This window comes from Vipera berus, assembly GCF_964194415.1.
Source record: "Vipera berus genome assembly, chromosome: Z".
Taxonomy (NCBI): Eukaryota; Metazoa; Chordata; class Lepidosauria; order Squamata; family Viperidae; genus Vipera; species Vipera berus.
In genome coordinates, this window is record NC_138205.1 from 21,850,008 (window position 1) to 21,871,909 (window position 21,902).

General features: G+C 42.0%; 1 protein-coding gene across 6 annotated transcripts; it reads left to right on the top strand.

Moving 5' to 3' along the window:
- Positions 1-932: 932 nt before the first annotated feature.
- LOC308677386 (uncharacterized protein) lies at positions 933-17,540 on the top strand (the record flags this gene model as incomplete). Of its 6 annotated transcripts, none has more annotated exons than XM_081343696.1 (15): positions 933-1,084; positions 2,825-3,100; positions 3,936-4,040; positions 4,223-4,450; positions 5,070-5,147; positions 5,291-5,353; positions 5,808-5,834; positions 6,266-6,316; positions 6,400-6,489; positions 6,573-6,762; positions 7,230-12,133; positions 14,055-14,312; positions 15,063-15,188; positions 15,305-15,421; positions 16,751-17,540. In XM_081343696.1, exons 2-15 carry the CDS (start codon positions 2,862-2,864, stop codon positions 16,758-16,760), a joined length of 6,486 nt encoding a protein of 2,161 aa, XP_081199822.1. In that variant the 5' UTR covers positions 933-1,084; positions 2,825-2,861. The 6 variants fall into 6 exon arrangements, with proteins under 6 accessions (XP_081199822.1, XP_081199819.1, XP_081199823.1 ...); XM_081343693.1 differs by lacking the exon at positions 933-1,084 and adding an exon at positions 1,112-1,260; XM_081343697.1 differs by lacking the exon at positions 933-1,084 and adding an exon at positions 1,112-1,260 and having other exon boundaries at positions 4,223-4,402.
- Between the last annotated feature and the right edge of the window lie 4,362 nt (positions 17,541-21,902).

Sequence of the window (21,902 nt, forward strand, 5' to 3'; positions counted from 1 at the left end):
TATGACATAATAGTTTGAAAATAGTTTATTAAGTAAAGTTATCACACCTTCTTCTTCTTGTGCCATATCCATTATCGGATGTTGGGGATCGTTTTTATCAGCAGCCGCACGAAAAAGTGCTGCTGAGTTTTGTCCACTGAACTACTTATCCCGTATTTTGACTTCTTCTGTAGTTCCACCATTAGTCAACTCTGGCAACTCTTGGGCAGTTATTTCGATGTGCTAAAGTTGAGGTGAAAGTCTAAATCGATATCCTATTAATACCGGTAGAAGAAATCAAATTTCCCAGCAGGTCTCCTTGCATTTTGCCCACTGTGAGTAATGCAGATTTTAAAAATTAATATTGCCACCTTCTTCTATTGAAACCAAGGCAGCACACCATGAAACAGAAAACAGCAATTTTTAACAAAATGGAAACCTCGTGCATGACGGGAAAACATAAACAGCATGGCTGTCGCTTTAATCCGCCCTCTGCAGTGTTACGGAAGATTTTTAGTTTTCCTTTGGGCTTTACGGGGAAGACTCTCTCTAGTCTAGAAAAACAATTGACTTCCTTTTTATGTACTGAGGAGGGGAGTTCGCAATTCCAACTGGAATGTGTAGTCCGCCTATAAAAGATACTGGGGCGACAGCTTTGACAGGAAAGTCTTATCTTAACTACAATTCCCAGCGTTCTTTGAAAACACACGCTCACAGGAAGAGCGTTTCAGGAACGTAGACACGATGCACATGTCCTCCGCCCTAAACTTCTCGCGAGTTTTACTCTCCCCTTCAACTCTAATTTAGAACAGCGCGGTGGCTGACGGGAAGAACGGATATTTACATCCCTTTTTCCCTCTCCCAACCCGCCCCTCCACCCCAGGATTGGAGCTGTATTTTCTGAAGTGTACTGCGTGTCTGTCTGACGATACCGAATAAAGGACAGAAAGAAGGGCCGGAAGGGAAGCGAGAGGAGAAGCCGTGAAAATTCGGTGTCGAGGCACCCTTCTCGCTTCCCCGAGAACGCTTTAGGAAATGGCGGCCGACCTTCGGGCTGCCTGCGAGGCATCTCGGGACGAGTAGTCTTTATTCTCGTCCTCTGTGGGTAGGGAGGACCTACCAGCCGTTTACGAACTCCACTTCCCATAAGCCAAGGGGCGGAGAGGGTTCCAGGCGAGAGCGAATTGGAGGAGACGGGGGGAGGTTCCAGGCTACCTCCTACCCCCCCCTCCTCCTGGCCCTCACCCTCCTCCTGCGCCGCGGCGGCTGCTGCTGCGTCGGGTGAGGGAGCGCGAGCGAGTGGCGCAGGCAAAAGCCAGAGGAGGGGTCGGGGGGCGCGGGGCTGCGCGAGGAGCGGAACGCGGAGAAGCAGCAGCTGGGAGGCCGGGGTGGCGCGGCAGGCCTGGGGAGATGTGAGGGGTGGGGGGGCTAGACGGTGCCGCGGGCTTGGTGTGTGCGTGTGTCTACGTGGGGTGGCCTTTACGGGTCCTGAGGTAAGAGGCAAGCGAGTTTTGCCCTTCGTGTGTTGGGAAGGCAGGGAAGGACCTCGAAGCAGGGGTGAAGGTGGGTCGCGGGCCTCAGCAGGCCTTGAGGGAGGAGGCCTTATCGGCTGGGATGCTTTCTATGGAGGGAGGTCGGGCCTGAGGTAGCAGGGAATTAGAATAGAGGGCTGACTAGGCCTTATCAGTCGGTAGGTTGGGGGGGGGTTTGGGAGGGAAGGTAAGAAGTATATGTCACAGCAGATGGCAGCACCTACTCAGCCTTGGCTGATTTTTTTTTTTAAAAAGCAAAGCAGTTTTGGGCCTGATTAATACGTACGTAGTTTGGGGTACCACCATGCAATTCCCAAACTGTTAGTCCAAGGATTTTTTTTTAAAAAAAACCACCGATGTGGAAACGTGTGTGTAGTTATCAGTTTATTTATATTGTTTGTGGGCTGAGCTGGACTTGAGATCTTGCTTTTAAGGGTGGAAGGCATGAACTTACTCAGTTCTTGAAAATGTAGCAGGGGCCTGTAAAGGAAGGCGGAGGATAATAGAGTATAAATCATTATTACTAGTAAATGGTAGGGATCTAGTGGGTAGATGGTAGCTGTATTAGGGATATTCAGCCTTTTAAAGAAAAGGGTTCGATGATAGGCTTGTAAAAAGATTAGAGGATGAATTGTGCAGGCCAATTCTTATTCAGAAGTAACTCCTAGTAAGTTTTCATGTTAATATACATAGGATTACCTCCTTTATTGAGAACAAGATTTTAAATGGGAACTATTGGAAAGAAACCAGATATGTACATAATATAAAGAAAGTGGCTTAATAGATTTGTCTTTGGAGCACTGGATATATATTAAGACGAATCTGAATGAAAGTGTTGAAATCTTGAGAATTGAACCAAAAATTGTGGGCTGATTAATTTTCAATGATTGACTACGGCTTTTGGTTGGGGAGAACAAGAATGAATAGTTGGGGAGTGGTTGCAGTAGTGTAGAGTATATGAAATTATTTAATAAAAGGGTTCCTCTAAGAAAGCATGTACCATTGAATTCTGGTCCACTGTTGAGAAAATTAAAATATGGGATCTCGTAGTGAGGTATATATTATGAGTAAGGAGGAAATAGGCATTTTTCAGGAAAAATAAGAGGGAATGATAAAATGTGTATTGTCTGGGACAGGGAATGGATTTGAGATTTAACAAAAAGGAAAAATAGTTGATTCATAGAAAAAAGACAGCAGTCTTTTGATTGCAGGCGGTGGAGGATATATATACCCATATGGTGATGTGAAAAAGATTTGATAAAATAATTGCTTCCCTTTTCTTTTTCTTCTGCCTTTTCTCATACTGTCTTTAGGTATCAGAGGCACCAGAGGTGCTAGTCTGTGAGAGCCATGTACAATGGGATAGGACTCCCCACTCCCCGGGGCAGTGGCACCAACGGTTACGTGCAAAGGAATCTCTCAGCAGTGCGCCACAAGAAGGATCGGACTGACTACAAGTCAGAAGAGGAGCTGAGGAAACTGGAGTCATCTTTGGTTAAAAAACCCAACCAGGACATCCTGGATCACGAACGCAAAAGGAAGGTTGAGTTGAAATGCTTAGAACTGGCTGAACTCATGGAAGAGCAAGGGTGAGTTATTACAGGATGGTCAAGGCTAAGATGTTTTCAAGACATGATGGCGATTGAGAAGAGGAGCGAGAATAATAATCAGTCAACACTAATTAAAATATACAGATTTGGGAATGATATGTATGCTTTTCATCCAAAATTTCTCATTTCTGGTGTTTGGCACTCAGCTTTTACAAAAAGAGGTCTCATTTTTTTTGAATGATTAGCAGAACAAGTATTTTAAATATAATTATATAGGGAGTAAAGGAATACAGTGTTGTGATATTAGCTGTATGCCTTTTCATTTTTAGTTACTTTCAGTGGAATTTGTTTAGAAAATATCAATATTTAAGAAAATTTTTACATAATAGAAATTGGGTTATTACAAGTCTTTTAAAATTGGATAATCATATTTGGGATATACTAGAAATGAAAATGATTGAAAATATATTTTGTACTAATAGTGCCTAATATTATAAAGCATTTTTGAATGTTATATAGAGATCCATGGTAATACGCAATAATAACGCATAGAATAGTCCAGTAAGATAGGCTTATTGGCCACATTTTCAGAGATTTATGGCCAGAAGGCTTAAGACATGAAATGATTTGTGAAGATGTTCTAAAAGATTCATAGTAGAAGCAGAATTTGAACTAAAACTCTCTTGATTTATATTTTCATTTTAATCAGTATTCTATATTAACTACGGTAAGTTATGTACTTTCTATAGGGTGAATTGGATCTTTTATAATCCATGCATTTTAGAAATATTTTTTTAACCTCATTTGAGTGATTTAGCTTTTAAATAGAATATCTCTTTATAGTCCATAAATTCTATTCTGATGCATATGATAGGTATGGAGAAGGGGAAATTCAGGAGAAAGTGGCCACATTTCGGATGATGCTCCTAGAAAAAGATGTGGCAGTTGTCAAAGAGGGGGAACAGCAGCAGAAGTCTAGGTAAGTAAGGCCTTACCTTACCTAGTCTAGGTAAGTTGATTTTGTGTTGTTGTTTTGTCAGTTGCTTTTCATCTTAACAGAGGCTGTTGTTTCATGAAACATTTTATATTTCAATCTGTGTATTGATAGGATCCTTGTATTGTAATATATTTGTTCTATTAACTATTTCTTTTCTTCTGCAGTATTACAGAGACCCATCAGTTGGCTGAGGCCAATGAAAAGAAGAATGAGAGACTGCGAGCTGCTTTTGGGATCAGTGATAGTTATGTGGATGGCAGCTCTTTTGACCCCAACCGCAGGGCCAAGGAGGCAGCAACAGCTGCAGTGGCCAAACAACAGCAAGAGCAGCAGAAGCAGTACAGGTATGAGGAATCACTACTGGAAGAAAATAAGCAAGAAGAGATTACAAGGTAGCTTTGGTTGTTATGTCTACTACAGTAAAAAAAAGTGAGCTTTTCAATTGTCTTAGGAGACTTTTTTTAAAAAAAAGACAAATTCAAATAAAGTACCTGAAATGTAGGAAATATTAAGCAGTAAGATTACATCTTAATGAAACCCCTATAACATGCTAATTTATGAGATAGATCATAATTGATTTCCATTCTTGATTAGAATTTGTGCATAATTAACTTTGTTTCTTGTATCTGTGAGATTTTATTTTTTGTAGAAAAAAATACTGGAAGATAGGTGTTTATGGGGATTCTCAGTCATCCTGGTCATGGTTGTCCCAAAGGTGCTTTTTCAAGAGGCAACTGGACTTTCTTGTTTTTCTTTGAAGACCTTTTGCTTCTCATCCAAGAATCTTCTTCAGCTTCTTCATCCTTCCATTCCCCACCATCCAATCAGAGCTGAAGAATCTTCTTGGATGAGAAGTGAAAGGTCTTCAAAGAAAAACAAGAAAGTCCAGTTGCCTCTTGAAAAAGCACCTTTGGGACTGAAAGATAGGATTCATAACAGGCAGCTGCTTATGTAGAATGTTGTGAATTGAATCCTGGAATTTTGTTTATTATTTGGACTTTGTCTCCTCAGTCTTATCAAAGACTCCAGTAGTTCCCGTTCACCATCTCCAAAACAAAAGAAGAAGAAAAAGAAGAAAGACAGAGGCAGGTGGGTGGGTGAACCCAAGACGCTTGAATTATTTTTTCAGATCCATTAGATTCTGGGGGGAGGGGCAAAATTTAGATTTAGAAGTAAGAAAAGGAACTTTCACATTTTAAAGTTTCTCAGAAAATGTATTTTGGCTTTTCAAGGTCTGAGAGCAGATCACCTTCTCGAAGAGAAAGGAAAAAAAGCTCAAAGAAAAAGAAACGCAGGTAAGAGGATTGTAGGGAGGGTTAAAGTGACTGGTCCAGTATGAGAACTGGATTTTAGGGACGTCACAATTTGATCATGCTGATGATTTACTAAGTCTTTTGTAGTGCTGTCTTTTTATTTATATATATAATATTCTTAAGAAAGCTTCAATCTTTTTCCCCCCTATGGTAAAAAGTGATTGTATAAAATTAGGGGCATGCTATTTGATAGGCTTGTAGTTCTCACTCTGTATGCTGCATTTACTTTTCCAGAAATCTGCTTAATAACCATCTTCAGACATCAGTTTTCTGGTAATTTGGGAATAAAGTCTAATATTGAACAGGAAACCTGGTGCTTTTTTAACAACGTGAATACAAATTCTATAATTTGTGTTCATTAGACACTGGCTGCAACTGATGGAAGTTACAATTAAAAACCATATCAGATTACCAACTCTCTTTTTTTAAATTCTAGATCAGAATCAAAGAAAAGGAAGCATAGGTGAGTCTTAATAACCATTAGCCATTTTTATTAAAATGTTTGGATGTAATAGGTAGTGTTTTTTTCTAGTTACTTATTCTTAGGGCTCCACAGATCTGATTTCCAAAGGTGCAAATTTAGCACTTGTTTTCAACATCTTAAAAGCAGTGGTGCCTTTTCATGGGATTCTGATCCTAGGGAAAAAAGGAGACTGCTTTAAGATTTTGTAGACAGCAGCTGTGTTTGTGATCTCATGCACTCTACAGTGCTTTCAGAAGATGTGTATCTACATCTAAATTTTACATTGGTGTCCTGCATTTGGTATGTTAGAGACAGTTATTCTTGGGTATTGCTAGAGTAGATCTATGAAGGATCTGAAAGGAACAGAGGGAGAAACAGTCACTGGATATGTCACTGTTTAGGAATGATTGAAAACAAACTTTTTTTCTCAGATCTCCAAGTCCCAAAAGCAAACACAAATCGAAGGAAAAGAAACAGAAGAGGTAAAAACCACCTAATCTACCTGTGTTGTGCAACTAAAGTTGATCTTTGTTGTATGCATCTGATTCTCATTTTTAACTCACAGGTCCACCAGTGAGTCTGCATCTCAGAAAGACCGTCGGGATCGCTCTTCCTCCCCAGATGGCTCTTCCTCATCAGATGCTTCCCACAGCAGGTACAGCTTGGCAAATCAAACTCTGTCTTATTAGCTATTAAATTTGGGCAGTCTTGTGGATTAACCTAATCATTTATTTACAGATCAGGCAGCCCCATTGTGCAAAAAAGGAGCTTCCTTAGACGGCAAAGCAAGTCTCCTTTGTCAAGTTCACGAAAACCAGACACTGAAGTGGTTTCTAAGAATTTGGGAGAGAAAGACCGTTCATCTTCTGCTGAGCCTGCCCGGCAAGGCAGGAGCATAAGTCCTCGAGAAAACAGAGAGAAGCGGGAGGTAAAAAAAAAATATATGCATTAGAAAAATGAGAAACATTTGCATAAATAAAGTCACTTGGAACAAAATGACTTAGGAATACTGATTGGTTCATTAAAATTGGAGAGGAGAAATGGTGGATTCTAAGTTCTTTTACTATATTAAAGCAGTGTCTTCCTCAAACTTAAAATCTAATAGTTTATTAAACAGTGTGTCCAACTTTGTGTGATGTGTGAATTTCAATCCTCAGAATTTTCCATTGAATGTGCCATTGCTAAGAATTCTGGAAGTTGAAGTCCATACAAAATCACCCAGGTTGGGAAATGTTGTAAAATGACAGCTAATTAATGAGCTGCTTAGAGTTAAACAAGAACCCTCGTGATCTTTTCACTTGCAAAATGCTTGTAATATAGTTGGGAGCTGGCTGCTGAGCCTTTTCGCTTTTTCAAAGCACAGTTCTAGTTACTATTTTTTATATTCCTGTTTAGAAAATATCCAAGCATTCTCCAGTACGTGAGACCCTTCAGCGTTCTCCAAGTCCATCATCTCCTGCTAAAGAGAAAGAAAGAGACAAGGACAGAAAGTCTGCTCGGCATGGGGGTCGAAAATCCACCCCCTCACTTGAGCATGATCCAAAGTGCATGCATCGTTCTCCTGTGCTGAATGATCTTTCTCGAGAAAAGCGTCCCCCTTCTAAAGAGAAGAGGTCTCCTGCCTGTTCCTCTCCATTTTCTAAGAAGCAGTCAGAGGATCGTAATGGGACTCTTCCACCATCCAAACCTAAGATTTCTCCTGACCACAAGGAGGAGCTTACAGCTTCCTCATCTGCTTCTAAGGGTGTTGAGACCAAATTGAAGAAGATGTCTCGTGAGGAGTCTACACCTCAGCACTCACCTTCTCCTTCAGAGAGTGGTAGCTGCTCCTCTTCTTCTTCCTCCTCTTCTCCTTCCCCACCAACTAAGGCTGCTCCAGTTTCTCGCAACTGTTCTCCAGAGGGCCCTTCCAAAAGGCAGGACAAAGAGAAAACCTCTACCCAAAGAGAGAAATCTAGCTCATCTCCTGAAATCTCTCGTTCTGGGCAAAAGCAGTCTTCTAAGACATCTCGACGTGAACCATCCAGCACCCCTCCAGCTAAAGGCTCCAGAGCAAGAGCCAGCCGGAGAGACAAATCTCTCTCTCAAACACCCACTACTCGTAGAGGTAGATCTCGATCCCGGACACCACCAAAGAGAGGTAGATCACGCACACGTACCCCACCAAGGAGGGGCAGGTCTCGTTCTCAGAGACGTGCTCGATCCCGTTCACGTACTCCTTTGCGAAGGGGACGTTCTCGAACACCCCAGTGGCGAGGCCGTTCAAGAACACCTCAGCGATGGGGTAGATCACGTTCACGTACACCTCCCAGATGGGGTCGATCCCGTACCCCTCAGAGGCGTGGTTGGTCTCGCTCTAGAACTCCCCAAAGGCATGGATGGTCTAGAAGCAGAAATAGTGGAAGATGGGGCAGATCACGAACACCGCCAAGAAGGGGGAGATCACGTTCAAGAACACCAAGAAGAGGCAGGTCTAGATCAAGAACTCCACCCAGGCGAGCAAGGTCCCGCTCCAGAACACAACCGAGAAGAGGAAGATCTAGAACTAGGACGCCTCCCAGGAGAGGACGATCAAGTTCATCTCCAAGAAGAGAGAAATCTTTGATTTCAGCCAGACGAAGCAGATCTCTGTCATCTCCAGATCGGAAAGTTTCCAGAATTTCTTCTAGAAGAAGTCGATCTGATTCATCTACAAGAATGAGACAAAGATCCAGAAAAGTGGTAAGACGTAGTCTTTCTGGTTCCTCTCCTGAATCAAGAAGATTAAGAGCATCTCCCAGACGTAGTCGGTCTGGATCACTTCCAAAAGCTAAAAAGAGAACTCGATTGTCTCCAAGAAGGAGCCGATCAGGTTCCTCTCCAAGGTCAAGGAAGAAAAGATCAAGAACACCTCCAAGGCGCAGTTGTTCTAGTTCCTCTCCAAGAGTAAAAAAGAAATCAAGATTAAGCATCAGGCGAAGTAGATCTGGTTCTTCTCCAACACCAAAAAAGAAATCAAGATCGCCTACTAGGCGTAGTCAATCCAGGTCACCTCCAGCCCTCAAAAACAAAACCAGAATGTCCCCTCACAGCAGTTCTGGTTCATCTCCAAGGCTTACAAGGAAGTCTGATGTTTCTTCAGCAGCTGAAGAAAAAGCTAAAAGCATTTCAAAAAGAAGTCGATCTGGTTCCTCTCCAACACTGCGAAAGAAATCAAAGTCTCCTTCAAGATGTAGCATATCTGGGTCCTCTCCAGAACCAAAGATGAGATTACCAAGAAGGCGAAGTAGATCTGAGTCCTCTCCAGAAGTGAAAACAAAGTCAAGGGCAGGATCATCCCCAATGCTGAAAAAGGAAATTGGATCGTCTCCAAGGCGAAGTCGGTCTAGTTCCAGTCAATCATCAGCAAAGGAAAACTCCTTATCACCAATAAGGCGAGCAGCTTCTCCAGAATCAAAGTCTGCATCTCCACTGCAGCAAAGCAGATCTGGAAGGTCTGTAGGAACAAAAGAAAAACCTAAATCACCGCATCGAAGGCAGAGCGGGTCTAGATCACCTCTGGCTTTGAGAGAGACATCTCTTTCTCCTCTAAGACCAGTTGCACCTGGATCTTCATTAGAAATTAAGAAAAAATCTTCTTCACCACTGGATAAATGCAAAAATGATTCCTTGGAGTTAAAGAAGACTAGGTCATCTCCAAGGCAAAGCACATCTGACTCTTCTCCAGTGACCAAAGAGCAGTCAAGATCACCTCCCAGGACCAAGTCAAGATACTCTCCTGAGATGACAAAATCTTCACCTTTGAAGCAAGTCAGATGTGGACTGTCCCCTCAGGCAGTGAAAGAGAAATCTCCCTCCAGAAGTGAATCCAGATCATCTCCTGAACTAAATGGCAAACCTAAAACTCCTCCAAAGCAAAATAAATTCCAAGAAGTGAAAACAAAATCTGGATCTTCTCCAGGGCCCAACAAATCTAGTTCCATGGCAGTAATGGAAAGTGCTTCATCTCCATGCCAAAAGAGTAAATCAGGTTCATCTCTCTCTGGAAAAGAAAAATTGCAGTCTTCCTCAAAACAAATGCCATCTGAGTCATTACCAGTACTTAAAAAAACAGATATTCCATCAAGGCGGAGTAGGTCTGGATCTTCCTCCTCCTCTTCTTCCTCCTCCTCCTCTTCTTCCTCTTCCTCCTCTTCCTCCTCTTCTACTTCTTCATCAACATCTCCAGAAGATAATAAATCTCAGTCACCTCCCAGACTTAGTCGCTCTGTGGGGCTGTCAGTCAACAAGAATAAATCAGTTTCATCCCCAATGCATGGCAAAGCATATTCTTCTCCAGAACCAGAGAACAGCACATTTGCAACTGTTACAAAGCACAATAGACCTGGATCTTCTCCAGAAATAAGAGAAACTTCTAAAGCTGCAGTGATGGGGCCCAGATCACCTTTAGAGAAGAAAGGGGTTTTTAAAGAGGCATCTCGAAGAAGCAGATCAGGTTCTTATTCTGGGACTAAAGAGAAGCCAAAAACGCACTCTAGTGAGAGCAGTTCGGATTCTTCCCCGGAATGGAAAGAGAAATCAGAGAGCAGATCTGTGTCACCACTCAGACCAAGAATAAAATCAAAAACACCTCCAAGACGCAGAATATCAAGGTCACCACCTAGATCTAGACCAAAATCCAGAACAACTCCAAAGCGTGGCAGGTCTGGGTCTCCACCAAGACCTAAGTTGAAGTCCAGAACGCCTCCAAGACGACGTAGGTCTGGCTCATCTCCTAGACCCAGAATGAAGTCTAGAACACCACCCAGACGACGTAGATCTGGGTCATCCCCAAGGTCCCAAATCAAATCCAGAACACCACCCCGACACCACTGCAGAGCTGGATCATCTCCAAGACCTAGAAGGAAATCTAGAACCCCTCCACGGCGACGTAGGTCTGGATCATGGGCAAGAGACAAGTCTAGAACACCAGTTACAAGAAGACGGAGATCTGTGTCACCAGTGAGTCCTAGACGCAAATCTCGAACACCTCCAAGACGTGGACGGTCCAGATCACTCTCCAGAGAAAAATCAAGCACCAGCACACATCCACATCGGTCTCAGTCATCATCCTATGGTGACAGGCCCAGAGGTTCTTTGCGACAAGAAAGATCTGGCTCTCCCAGATGGAGGAGTCGCTCCCGTTCACTCTCCCGGCGACGAGATAAATCTCGGGGTTCTCTGCGCAGGGAACGGTCAATTTCCTCTCCGGCTAGAAGCCGCTCAAGATCCTCTTCTCGTCAGGAGAAATCTAAACTACCACACAGAGGTCATTCCCAATCACCAATACAGATGTTGCAATTGTCCCCAGAGAGGACTGCAACAAGTAGGAATGCATCCCGCTCACCTCCCAGATTAGATGCATCACGTGTAACAGCATCCTATAAAGGCACTGGGTCCAGGGTATCCCCTGATTGTCAGTCATCTCCTGTGAGGAAGCATTCCAGATCAGGCTCCCAGGAAGCCTGCACATCTCCAGGAAGAAAGTCTCGCTCTCCTCCTGTTCTCGAGAGATACCCCAAGTCTGACCTCCAAGAGAAACCAGCAAGCTCCTCCTCTCTTTGGCACAGCAAAAACAACACTGCCATTCCTTGCGCTTTAACTCCACCTTGTGAGGAATCTCCTAAATTGCGAAAGGCCCTCTCTCCCGATCCGTCTGCGCTGCGTGACTTGCCTCCAGTGTCAAAGAATGGTGACTCCGTAGCCATCCGAAACAGCCCAGGAGATAGGAATCAGAGCATGCATCAAGCTGTAATTAAAGATGATACAGGAGTTGGTGCACCTTTGTCAGGGAGAAGCAGTTCTCATGCAGGCTCCGTCTCTCCCGTAAAAGCTAAATTGTCGTCCCACTCCTCTTCCTCCTCCTCCTCCTCCGCCTCCTCCTCCTCCTCAGCTTCTTCGAGCCCCTTACCAGCATTGATTTCTGTCCTAGTACCATCCCCCAAGGAAGAGGAGATTGTATCTGAAGGAAAAGTAGCAGACAGGTCTGAGGTGCACTTACCTACCCTTGAGGCTGAGTCGCAGTTGGCTTCTGTCGCCATGGAGGATGACACCAGGAGCAGCTGTCCTACAGTCCTACAACTTGCTCTTCCCTCTCCTCCACCCTCTGCCCCTTCGAAGGCAAAGAGAAGTTCATCTGCTTCCTCTACCAGTTCATCCTCCTCCTCATCTTCCTCCTCCTCCTCCTCCTCTTCAACTTCTGATTCTGAGTCCAGCTCATCTGAATCCAGTCCCCACGATCAGGCAACAAAGGATCTTGAGGCTGAGATCGAACTGAAACAGTAAGAACCTTTCTTTTTAGTAATCCCTTTTTTCCCCCATGTCTTTTAAGCTGTCAGCAGTCACTGCCTGGTAATAACCCAAAATCCAGTTTCTTCTTGCGTCAGTTAGAAGGTATATGCACATTCACTCATTTTATTCATGTCCTTGTCTTATATACCTTCTAATCCCAGTCTCTGGAATGATTTCTCTGCCCTAAAAGATGTGCGTACCCGTAGTCCATAAGCATTGTCTCAGATACCCTGTGCAAATATATAAAATAGATATAGGTGCGTATAACAGAACCAATGATGTTTTTGTTTCTAGTATTGCTAGATTTAAAAACTGAAGCTTTGATTGAACCCTTGCATGAATTGAATTCTGATCTAGCCTCCTTTATAAGCAGATACAAAAAGGGCAGTATGCTTGGCTGTGATATGGGGGAAACAAGCTCTCTTCCTCTGTAGGGAAATCAAATGAGCTCAAGGGGCAACAAAGTCTTACTTGATTGTAAGAGAATTTCTGGAGATAGATGATTCCAGAGAACAGGAGCCAGATGAAGAAAGGATCTTGGTTGCTGCATGGCTATCCTGGTATGAGGGCTCAGGTCAACTGCACAGGCACTGGCAGGTCTTGAATGTGCCTATGTACAGAGTGGTCACTCTGTATACCTTACAGCATCTGTATTTTTCTCGGTTCTCATATTAATAGTGTCAATTGAAATGTAAGTTTCCGTACATTTGATAGGTTTGGGTTTTTTTCCTTCAATTTCTATAGCTACCCAAATCAACCAAATTACTTAACTATGTAGTGTGTAGACCTGACATTGTTACCCTTCAGAAATGCTGCTTCATTGGTATGCTTTTGGAAGATTGTAATGATGGCCTTTGTCCACCAGAGGTCGCGCTTGTTTATGTCACTGGGTACTATTAGTAGGTACTGTACTGTATTCTTATGGACACCAATTTTGCTCTGTATTATCTAGGTTTTGTGCAAGAGTTGTATTGCATCAAAGTATGCCTGCAAAAGATGGGTAATCTTGTTTTTGCAAAATATGTATTTTAACAGAATTTAAATGCAATCTTGGCTTATGTATCTTCTGTAATTCTGTTTTCAAGATACTAGTGTGGAGGATTAGGGGTTTTTTTAAGACTTGGAATAGCAGAGCAAGAAAATGAGTGTAGAGAATTAATGAGATAGTTTGATAGAACTTGTAATTAAAACATTGTTTCATTTTGAGTCTTTGCTGTTTTTGGGAAGCTGTTTAGTCATGGTTACTTTTTGTTTGCAAGGATAGCCTAAGTCTTCAACTCAAAATGTTTGTATTTTGTATCTGTTAATAGAAGTGACTCATCTCTGCTTCCTAGGAAATGAGTCTCCATGAAGTAGCAGTAGCCTTTGTCAGTGGAAAACCTAAGCTGCTCAGTTCCCAGCATGGTAGATTCTTTTAGTTTTTTGAAAAGGAAAGTAGCATGTTGCAAAACGTTATCAGTTTTGTTTTTACTTGGTTTCCAGTAATATCTCTATACTTCTCATAAACCTCAGGAGCATATCTGGAAGGTGGCTGCAGTTAGGGGATTGAAGTACCTATATATGTAAGGGAAAAAAGAAAAAAAATGAGGAAGAGGGTTAGTGTGGTAAGAAATAACAAAGTCAGTTTTCTTTGTAGCATTTCAGACTGCTTATGTCAACAAGGGCTGTCATTTTGTAAGGCATAAGGATCCCTATTTTTTGACTGATAATAGGCTGCATATGCTGCTAAGAATTTTTTTTATAAAAGGCTCAAATCAGCTGTTTTCCTAGACTTTTCCTATAAATAGCATGAGCTAGTGTTTGTGTATCCATTCAGAAATTTGACTTTCTCCAGTACACCTGCCTGAATTTTGTTTCCTCTGTTGCAGCCATCCAGCCTTTAATTATACCCTCTTCTATTTCCTTGTAAAGGCCACCAAGCCCAGTGCTGAAAGAGACTCATCGTGATGAGCAATCTCTGGAAATGGGCAAAAGTAAGTGCCGTTCTCGAAGCTCAAGCAGTTCAAGCAGCAGCTCTTCCTCTTCTTCGTCGTCCTCTTCTTCAGCCTCTTCCTCTTCCTCATCTTCCTCTTCGTCATCTTCGTCCTCCTCAACGCCATTGCCTAAAACAGGACTCCAGGCAGTGATGAAGGGTTCCTTGAAGAAGAAACCATCTCCAGAGAAGAGAAAGTAAGTATTCTGCTGATGAAGAGGTATACTTTGCACCTGAGAATCAGTGTTTTGTTCATTATTGGCAATGTTGGAAGTGTGGAGGTGAACTAGCCCTTCCCTTCCCTTCCCTTCCCTTCCCTTCCCTTCCCTTCCCTTCCCTTCCCTTCCCTTCCCTTCCCTGGCTTGGCACCCTAAGTGAATACCTTGTCCTATTTGCTGAATGTTTAGAATGGAAATAGTCCAAGAAGACTCCCAGATGCTAAAAGATCTGTGGAAGATTTGTGGCCCTAACATTTTTGGGTAGAGGCGTTATCAGTTAAATCGGTCTGCACATGGTAGGCTGTACCTAAAAGTACTTTAAAAATAAAATAGAAGAGGAAAGGGGAGGAAAGGAAAAGAGAAAAGGGATAATGTGAGAAAAGGAAGAATAAAAAAGCAGTGACTTCCAGCTTATTTCAAGGCAGTGAAGATACATAACACAGTTTAAATATTAACTTTTTACGTATCTAAAATGGCAAATACTAGCTGTTTCTATAATCGTGATCTACTTAATCGTCAAAACCTAAAATCAATTTTTTTTTTTCTCTTTGAGTGGAAAGTCCAAAAAAGTTTTCCAGGAGGACACAAACTATTCACATTCTTTCCCCTAATTAATGCAATTACATTTGCCATCTTTGCTAATTCATCCTTTTCAATCCATTCCTCCAGTCAGTGACTCTTTTCATTTTTGACCATTTTCTTTTTACCATCGGCTCTTTCTATCACTAGGTCACGCAGCCCTAGAAAACCGATTGACTCACTGAGAGATTCCCGCTCTCTGAGCTACTCCCCAGCAGAACGACGTCAGATTTCCCCTCCTGTCCAACCACCTTCTGCTCCAAGGGATCGGCGTAGGTAGGTCTCTTCAGCAAGTCTTAACTTCCCTTGGCCGAGAAGTTGTTTAGGGATTATTTCCAGAATGCATTTAACATTGAATCCAAGTCAGTTTCATACCCCCGTTCTCTATCCAGAGACAGGTCTAGGGATAGGTCCCTGCAGAGAAACAGACGGAGCATCAGCCGGTCTCCAGGGCGAAAACGGCGACGCAAATCTCCCAGTCCCCGAGCTCCACGTCGCAGAACTTCAAGGTAATGAGCATGACTTGCTAGTTTTAGAAATGCCTAACAATTCCTATTAAGCGTGACAATTTGACTGTACTTATTAAAGTTTTGTTATTTCTGAAACACTGTTCTTACTCTTTTCCTGAAGGTACGGTGAAATTATTGCTAGTGTCTTTAATCCTAAAATCTCCAGCTTGAAGTCTCTGAATTCTTCTCATTTACATCTAGGTAGAAATAAGTGGCTTGCTTCAAACAAATTGCCGGAGTACTGATATCTTTATTTCCATGAGGGTCACTGAGCATTATTTTTGTTTAGTGGGCCTGTCTGAAAAAAGACAAAGCTAAGCTGAGATAATGATGGTATGGAATGTCCTGGCTAGACTGGAGGTCAAAGAGGATTATCCTTACTAAATGGATAATTTGTGACTATATCCAATATGTTTCTTATCCACTTGCTCTCTGAAATTTAAGCTCACTTGCAACTGAGGACTCTTGTTAATCTCAAAGTGGAGTCCTTAGACTGAACATACCCCATTTTCAGAAAACGCTCCCTGGTTCATATTTGTGACAGTTGCAGTATCCTGGGGCCGTGTGATCCTCTTTTGCAACCTTCTGACAAGCAATCTCTGGGGAAGCCAGATTCACTTAACCATGTGACTAACTTAACAGTGATTCACCTAACAAGTGTGGCAAGAAAAGTTGTAAAATGGGGCAAATTCACTTAACACATTTCTCACTTAGCAACATAAATGTTGGGCTCAATTGTGGTTGTAAATCAAGGGCTATTTGTATTCCTGCTGTTATTTCCCAAGGATAGTTGATTCTAAGGCCATTTGTAAAGAGGGTATTCAAAGCCCAGCAGTTAGTGGCAGTAAAAGGTGAAGGTGGTAGTTTCTGGCGTTTGTTGCCACTTTAGCAATATTGGTTATCATTCCTCAACTTGGAGAAGTAAAGCAATAACATTCCCTTTTACATACCGTCAGGGAAATTTGCTATAACTTATTTCTAAAGCAAAAATGGTTTCTATTTGTTATGTGTGAATTTTAAGTGTATGCAAGTCATTTTACTAATCTGTTTGCGTCCTTAGTAGATTGGAAATACCGCTGGGCTCTTAGAAGTGTTCCAGTGGTGTTACACATTTCAAGATACGCACTTTTCCCTTTTGAATTTCCTTTTTTCCCCCTCCTCAGTCATGATCTTTGTACCAGTAGCATTTTCAGTAGTCATGTTTCCTTAATACAGTGTACTTTAAAATATTTGTACGTGGTTATACCGATCACATCTGGGCAAAGAGATTAGATTGCTCTCTTGTTTTGCATTGCTTAATTTTTTTTCCTTCTCCCTTTTCTCCCTAAGGTCCCCGTAAGCCTTTTGGAGAGTGGAAAGTCCTTGTCCTCGCATCCACAGACTGCGCCACCCCCAGCCTCCAGTGCTGTTCCAGGTGGGAGTCCCCCGCCTCCCGATGTCCACTGGAAACCAGTGTGTTTGCATGGGGGGAGGGGGGGAGAGTGGAGATCTCTTCGTTTGCCATCACCTTTTTATTCTCATCAGTTTTTTCCTTTACTGTCCCTGTCTTTATTGCCCGTCATTTGTCGGCAGCTACATTCCCCTTGTCCCTGGACATTTCTGCTCAACACCCACCAGGATCCACAGCCTCTATGCTCCTCTTCCTCTTCTTCCAACAGTTGGTGATGTTCATTTGAGGTTTTTTTTTTCCCTCTCCTGTGAGCATTTTTTTCCCCTGTGCGTTTTGCAGCTAAAATCTTTACTTCTGTGTTTTGAGAGAGCTGTCTCCTTTTTGTTGATTTAGACTTAAAAGGTTTTTTTTTAAAAAAAAACAACCACACAAATGGGTGGGTGGGAAGTAGAGGGATATGTGATCTAATCTTGTTTGATTTAGTGTTTCTCAGCCCCTCCCCCCCTTTGAAATGGTGGAGGGTTGTAATAAAAAGTTGGAGCGCATGTTACCAGCCCAGAATTAGATGGAAGGCCGTGCTATTTAGTAGCTCCTTCCTCTGTTCCCCACTGTTTCTATCAAGCTTTTATGAAGAAAAGCAGGCAGTTTCTTTCAGTAGCCTGCAACAGTGGAGTCGATTCTTGGTGGTGGCAAAGTTGAGGGTTAAACTATTCTTGCTCCTCCCCCCCCCCAGAACAAAATGAATTTAATATGAAGTGCTCTTTTTCCTTTTTATTCCTCCCTCAAAGGAGACGCTTTCATATTGATCAGCTGAGCCAGGTCATGAGGGGTTACGTTTGGAACTGGAACAGGGGCATTCAGGCATTTTAGGGGGAAGGTGGCTGAAATTTTGCTGAGAAGAAGCTGAGAAACCCTAAGTCAGGGAGGGTGGGAACAGAGGTTTCTTCATATTTCTTAAAAGCATTTAATTTTTTTTGATATGTACAGCAAGGAGATTTTTTCTGTCAAATAAAAAAACTTATGAAATGCAAAATCTGTTGCTGAGTCATTCAGAATTTTCTTTAAGACTGGTCAAAGGAGATCGTCAATTAAATACATAGGCTTCTTACCATTACTGTTGCTTCTTCCTCTGTTTAGTGCTTTTGGTTTGTTTGAAGGATGACTGAATAGCTAGAGTAAAAGTACTTAAGTCCCATCCATATAGAACATGTGCATGCACACATTTCTGTGTTCAATCTGCTGAAGATAAAGTTAACTAAATAACACAAAACAAACACAAAGTAAAAGTTTCCCCTATCCAGTCACATCCAACTCAATGCTGATCTCCATTTCTTAGCCGAGGGAGTCTGTTGCCTGAAAACATTTCCATGGTCATGTGTCCAGCATGACTGTATGCCGAAGCACAGGAACGCTGTTACCTTCCCAACGAAGTACCTATTTACCTACACACATTTGCATGCTTTTGAACTGCTAGGAAGGCAGGACCTGCGGCAAGTAATGGGAGCTTACCCCATCACACTTCGCTCAGGTCTTAAACCTGGGCTGTCAGCTTTACAGCTGACAAGCTCAGCATCATTAATTGTTGAGCCACTGCAGTTAAAACTAAACCGAAAAAGTAACCTTAGTAACTGAAAGTTCTTAAAACTAAACTTTTTGAGTTAATCTTGTTTGGGCAGAGTTAATAATAGTATCCAAACTATTTCCCTTTCCAATAAAAAGAAGCTTTCAAGTAGACTCTGCAGCTATGGTACGTGATTAGATATACATAGAGAAATCTTATTTTTCTTTTTTAAAAAATCACTGATCTTTGTGCATTTGAAACATCACAGGAGAGCAAATTCAGATTTGAAGAAACATGGCTGATCAAAACAAGATTCTCTTTTCCATCCAAGAATAAAAGGAATAAAGGAATGGCTATAATGGCTCTAGCTTTTAAAGACTATGATATTTTGTCTGTTCTCTCCCAGTTTATGTTCTCTCCCAGTTTAAACACAACTTCCTGCCAGTTGTGTTTATCTACCTTGCAGTTGACTGCTGTTAGTTTTTAGTTACTTGTCTACATAGGGCTCTGTCGAAGCCGTCCTGGTTTGCCTTTTGCTCATTTCAATTCCCTAACCAATGTATGAGTGAATATTTTAGGATTTTTCTGTGAGTTTGTGTTCTAGATCAGAGGTAACCAACCTTTCTCAGTTGGCAGACCAGAGGAAAAGGGAGGGGGCAGCATTTTACACACACGTGCGTGAACATGGCCACAAGCACACATACGATGCAAACGGTGCTAGCGCCCACATGATACTCGCCCTGCCCCATTCTTGCGTGGCCTGGTGCTCCATTTTTGCACCCTGAGGTGCAGCAGCCCGTTTTCGCACCCCACAGTGCAGTGTCCTGTTTTTGCGCCCCACGGCGTGTCCTGTTTTTGTGTCCCTCATGCTAGCGCGAGCGGGTATGTGCACACATGTGCGTGCACTGGCCAGCCTGTCCCACAGCCCGATGGTCAGGCCACGGCCCAGTAGTGGGCCGCTGCCCACAGGTTGGGGACCCCTGTTCTAAATGGGGAAGAGAGGAAGAAACCTAGGTATTGATCCTACTCGTGTCTACTAATATACGTTAAAGCCTATTCTTGCCAATATTGTATGTTTTTGGCCCTGCTTAACAAACGAAGATACATACCATGCCACAATAGTGTACAGATTGTGAACCTCCTTTTTTCATTCTCTTCATGTCGAATCACAAACTGATATAAAACTCTTGGCATGGAATTTCACATTTTATTGTTTGGTATGCTGGAGCCCAAAGTCATCTTGGATTCATGGAGCTAATTGTGTAATACTAAGGTAGGAAAAATTATACTGCAACATAATAAAAATTACATTTTTTGTCTGATTGTTCTGTGTGCCCTTCTATTTCTGTTGCTAGCCTTACATATTTGCTAGGTGCTAGTGGAATTCAGAAGGCTGTTTCTCAGCATGAAAATTATTTGCTTAGAAATGATGTCACACACACACACACAACCCCCCCCCCCTTTCCAGGAAATAAAACAGCAGTTCCCTATTTGGCACTAGCTATGCAACTTTAGAAAATAGGTATAAAGAATGTGTTAATGTATTTAGGCAAATGTTATTTTATTGGATGAATGCAATAAATTGCATTTATCTAGATTTTTCCTATTCAGTAAAAATACTGAAACACACGGACACATTTTGAATAGGCCTGGAACTGGTAATCTTTTTGCCTTTGAGGATAGCATGAACAGTGAGTGGCAACAGGTCTGATGTGGCACTGTAAGTATTGAAGGGGCCCAGGCTCAATTTGGAGTTTCAGAGATAGCATTGGTAGGGTTGTCATATCACAGCTAAACCTTTCCCTCCTTTTTGGGGGTGAGGGGTGTTAAAGTAAGAACAGGAATGAGCGATCACTGTGGAACAAATGCCATTTGCACTCGTTTTTAATCCTGTAAAAAAAGCTTTAAATTTTACTTACGCTGGCTGAATTAGGTCAGATTTGAGTGCTTTAAAGCAAACCGCTCTGATTCCCATTTGTAAATTCTAAACATGAGGGGAAACTGACCTGAAAAGCATTGTTTGTGTGAAAGTGTAGTGGTTAAAGTAGCAATTGCAACAGGAGCGCTTCTTGTCCCATTTCCAATCCTTTATTTTAAACAAAAAACAAGTGTTACATCACTAAAATGTAGCCATTTTGTAGCTATAGTTTGGCTTGAAGGTGGAGGGGAGACCATATACAGCCCATAGACTGACTACTGTTCATGTCTGCTGTTTTGTTTCTCCTGACCATCTTGGCATGCACAGATGGGGGATTTTAAGCCTCTAAATGTACCTTCAATCCTGGTAACAAACTCATGATTTTGATTTTAGTGAGTAAGATGAACCACATGTTCTCCCCAAGAGTCCAGCTGCCTTGTGTTCCTTTCCTTACTATAGTTGTAACAGCTCTTTGAAATACACAGTATGAGAAATAGTAGTTAAGACATCAGAACCAGGATGGACAGTCATGGTGGGAAAGTTCTTGAATCTACATTTCAGTTGTCTGGTGAGCACTTTAATCCTTGAGAAAGATACTATCTGGAAGTGATGCCTGCACAGGATTTTCAGGTAAACTGAAGTGTGTTTTAATCAGTGCTTTTTTTGTAAAAGAAAAAGGTGCCGGAACTCACACATGTCATACAACCTGCCTTGCCTACCCTACAAGGTTCCATCCAAAAAAGGTGCCGGAACTCCGTTCTGAGCATTCTATGAGAAAAAAAACCCTGGTTTTAATCTTCCTATGTGGCAGGCAGACTTTAAAACAGATAAAGGTTGGGGTGTATAAAAATAAATTGGCTGTAAATACGGTAAAATGTACTTCCCCTTTTCAGGTTGTAAAAATAACATTCACTTCTTTACCTTTTCTTCACATCTTTACTAGTAACTGTCAGTTCTTGAGGCACGCAGTTTTTGCACACAAGTTTTAGAGGAAGAGCAGAGTAGTGTGACAGTGTGTTAGATATTCATACTTGCATGCATTCCAATAGTTGCATGTAACAGTGGTCTCGTGTGTGTGTGTGCGTGCGTGCGCTCTTACCTTTGATGCCTGATGTTTGGACAAATCCCTTCAATTTTCTTGCCAACTTTTCAGAATACAGCCCATTGCCTTCTTCTGAAGACTGAGAGATTGAATGGCTCAAGGTTATCCAGTTGGCTTTGTGCCTAAGCCAGTACTGGAGCACATGGTCTGCTTTCCAGCCTAATGCCTTTAACCCCTACACCAAATTGATTCTTAGGTTTGCTTTAAATAACATAATATTTGGTTGACTGGATAAATGAACTGTATTAGGAGCAGATAAGCTAAATCGCTGAGGTTTTTGTAAACAAGGTCCAATTTAGGTTAATAGATTATTTAATATTTTTCTCTCCAATCGAACCTAATGCAACTAACTTTCTTTGTATCTAACCAGCAAACCGTGGTTGGGAACACAACAGAACTGAATCTGGAGTTTTAAAATGCTTGTGTTTGTCAAGCCCTTAGCTTTGCCAACATTTGTGAATCAATTCAATATATATTTGTGTTAATATTTTATTTATTTTCATTACACTA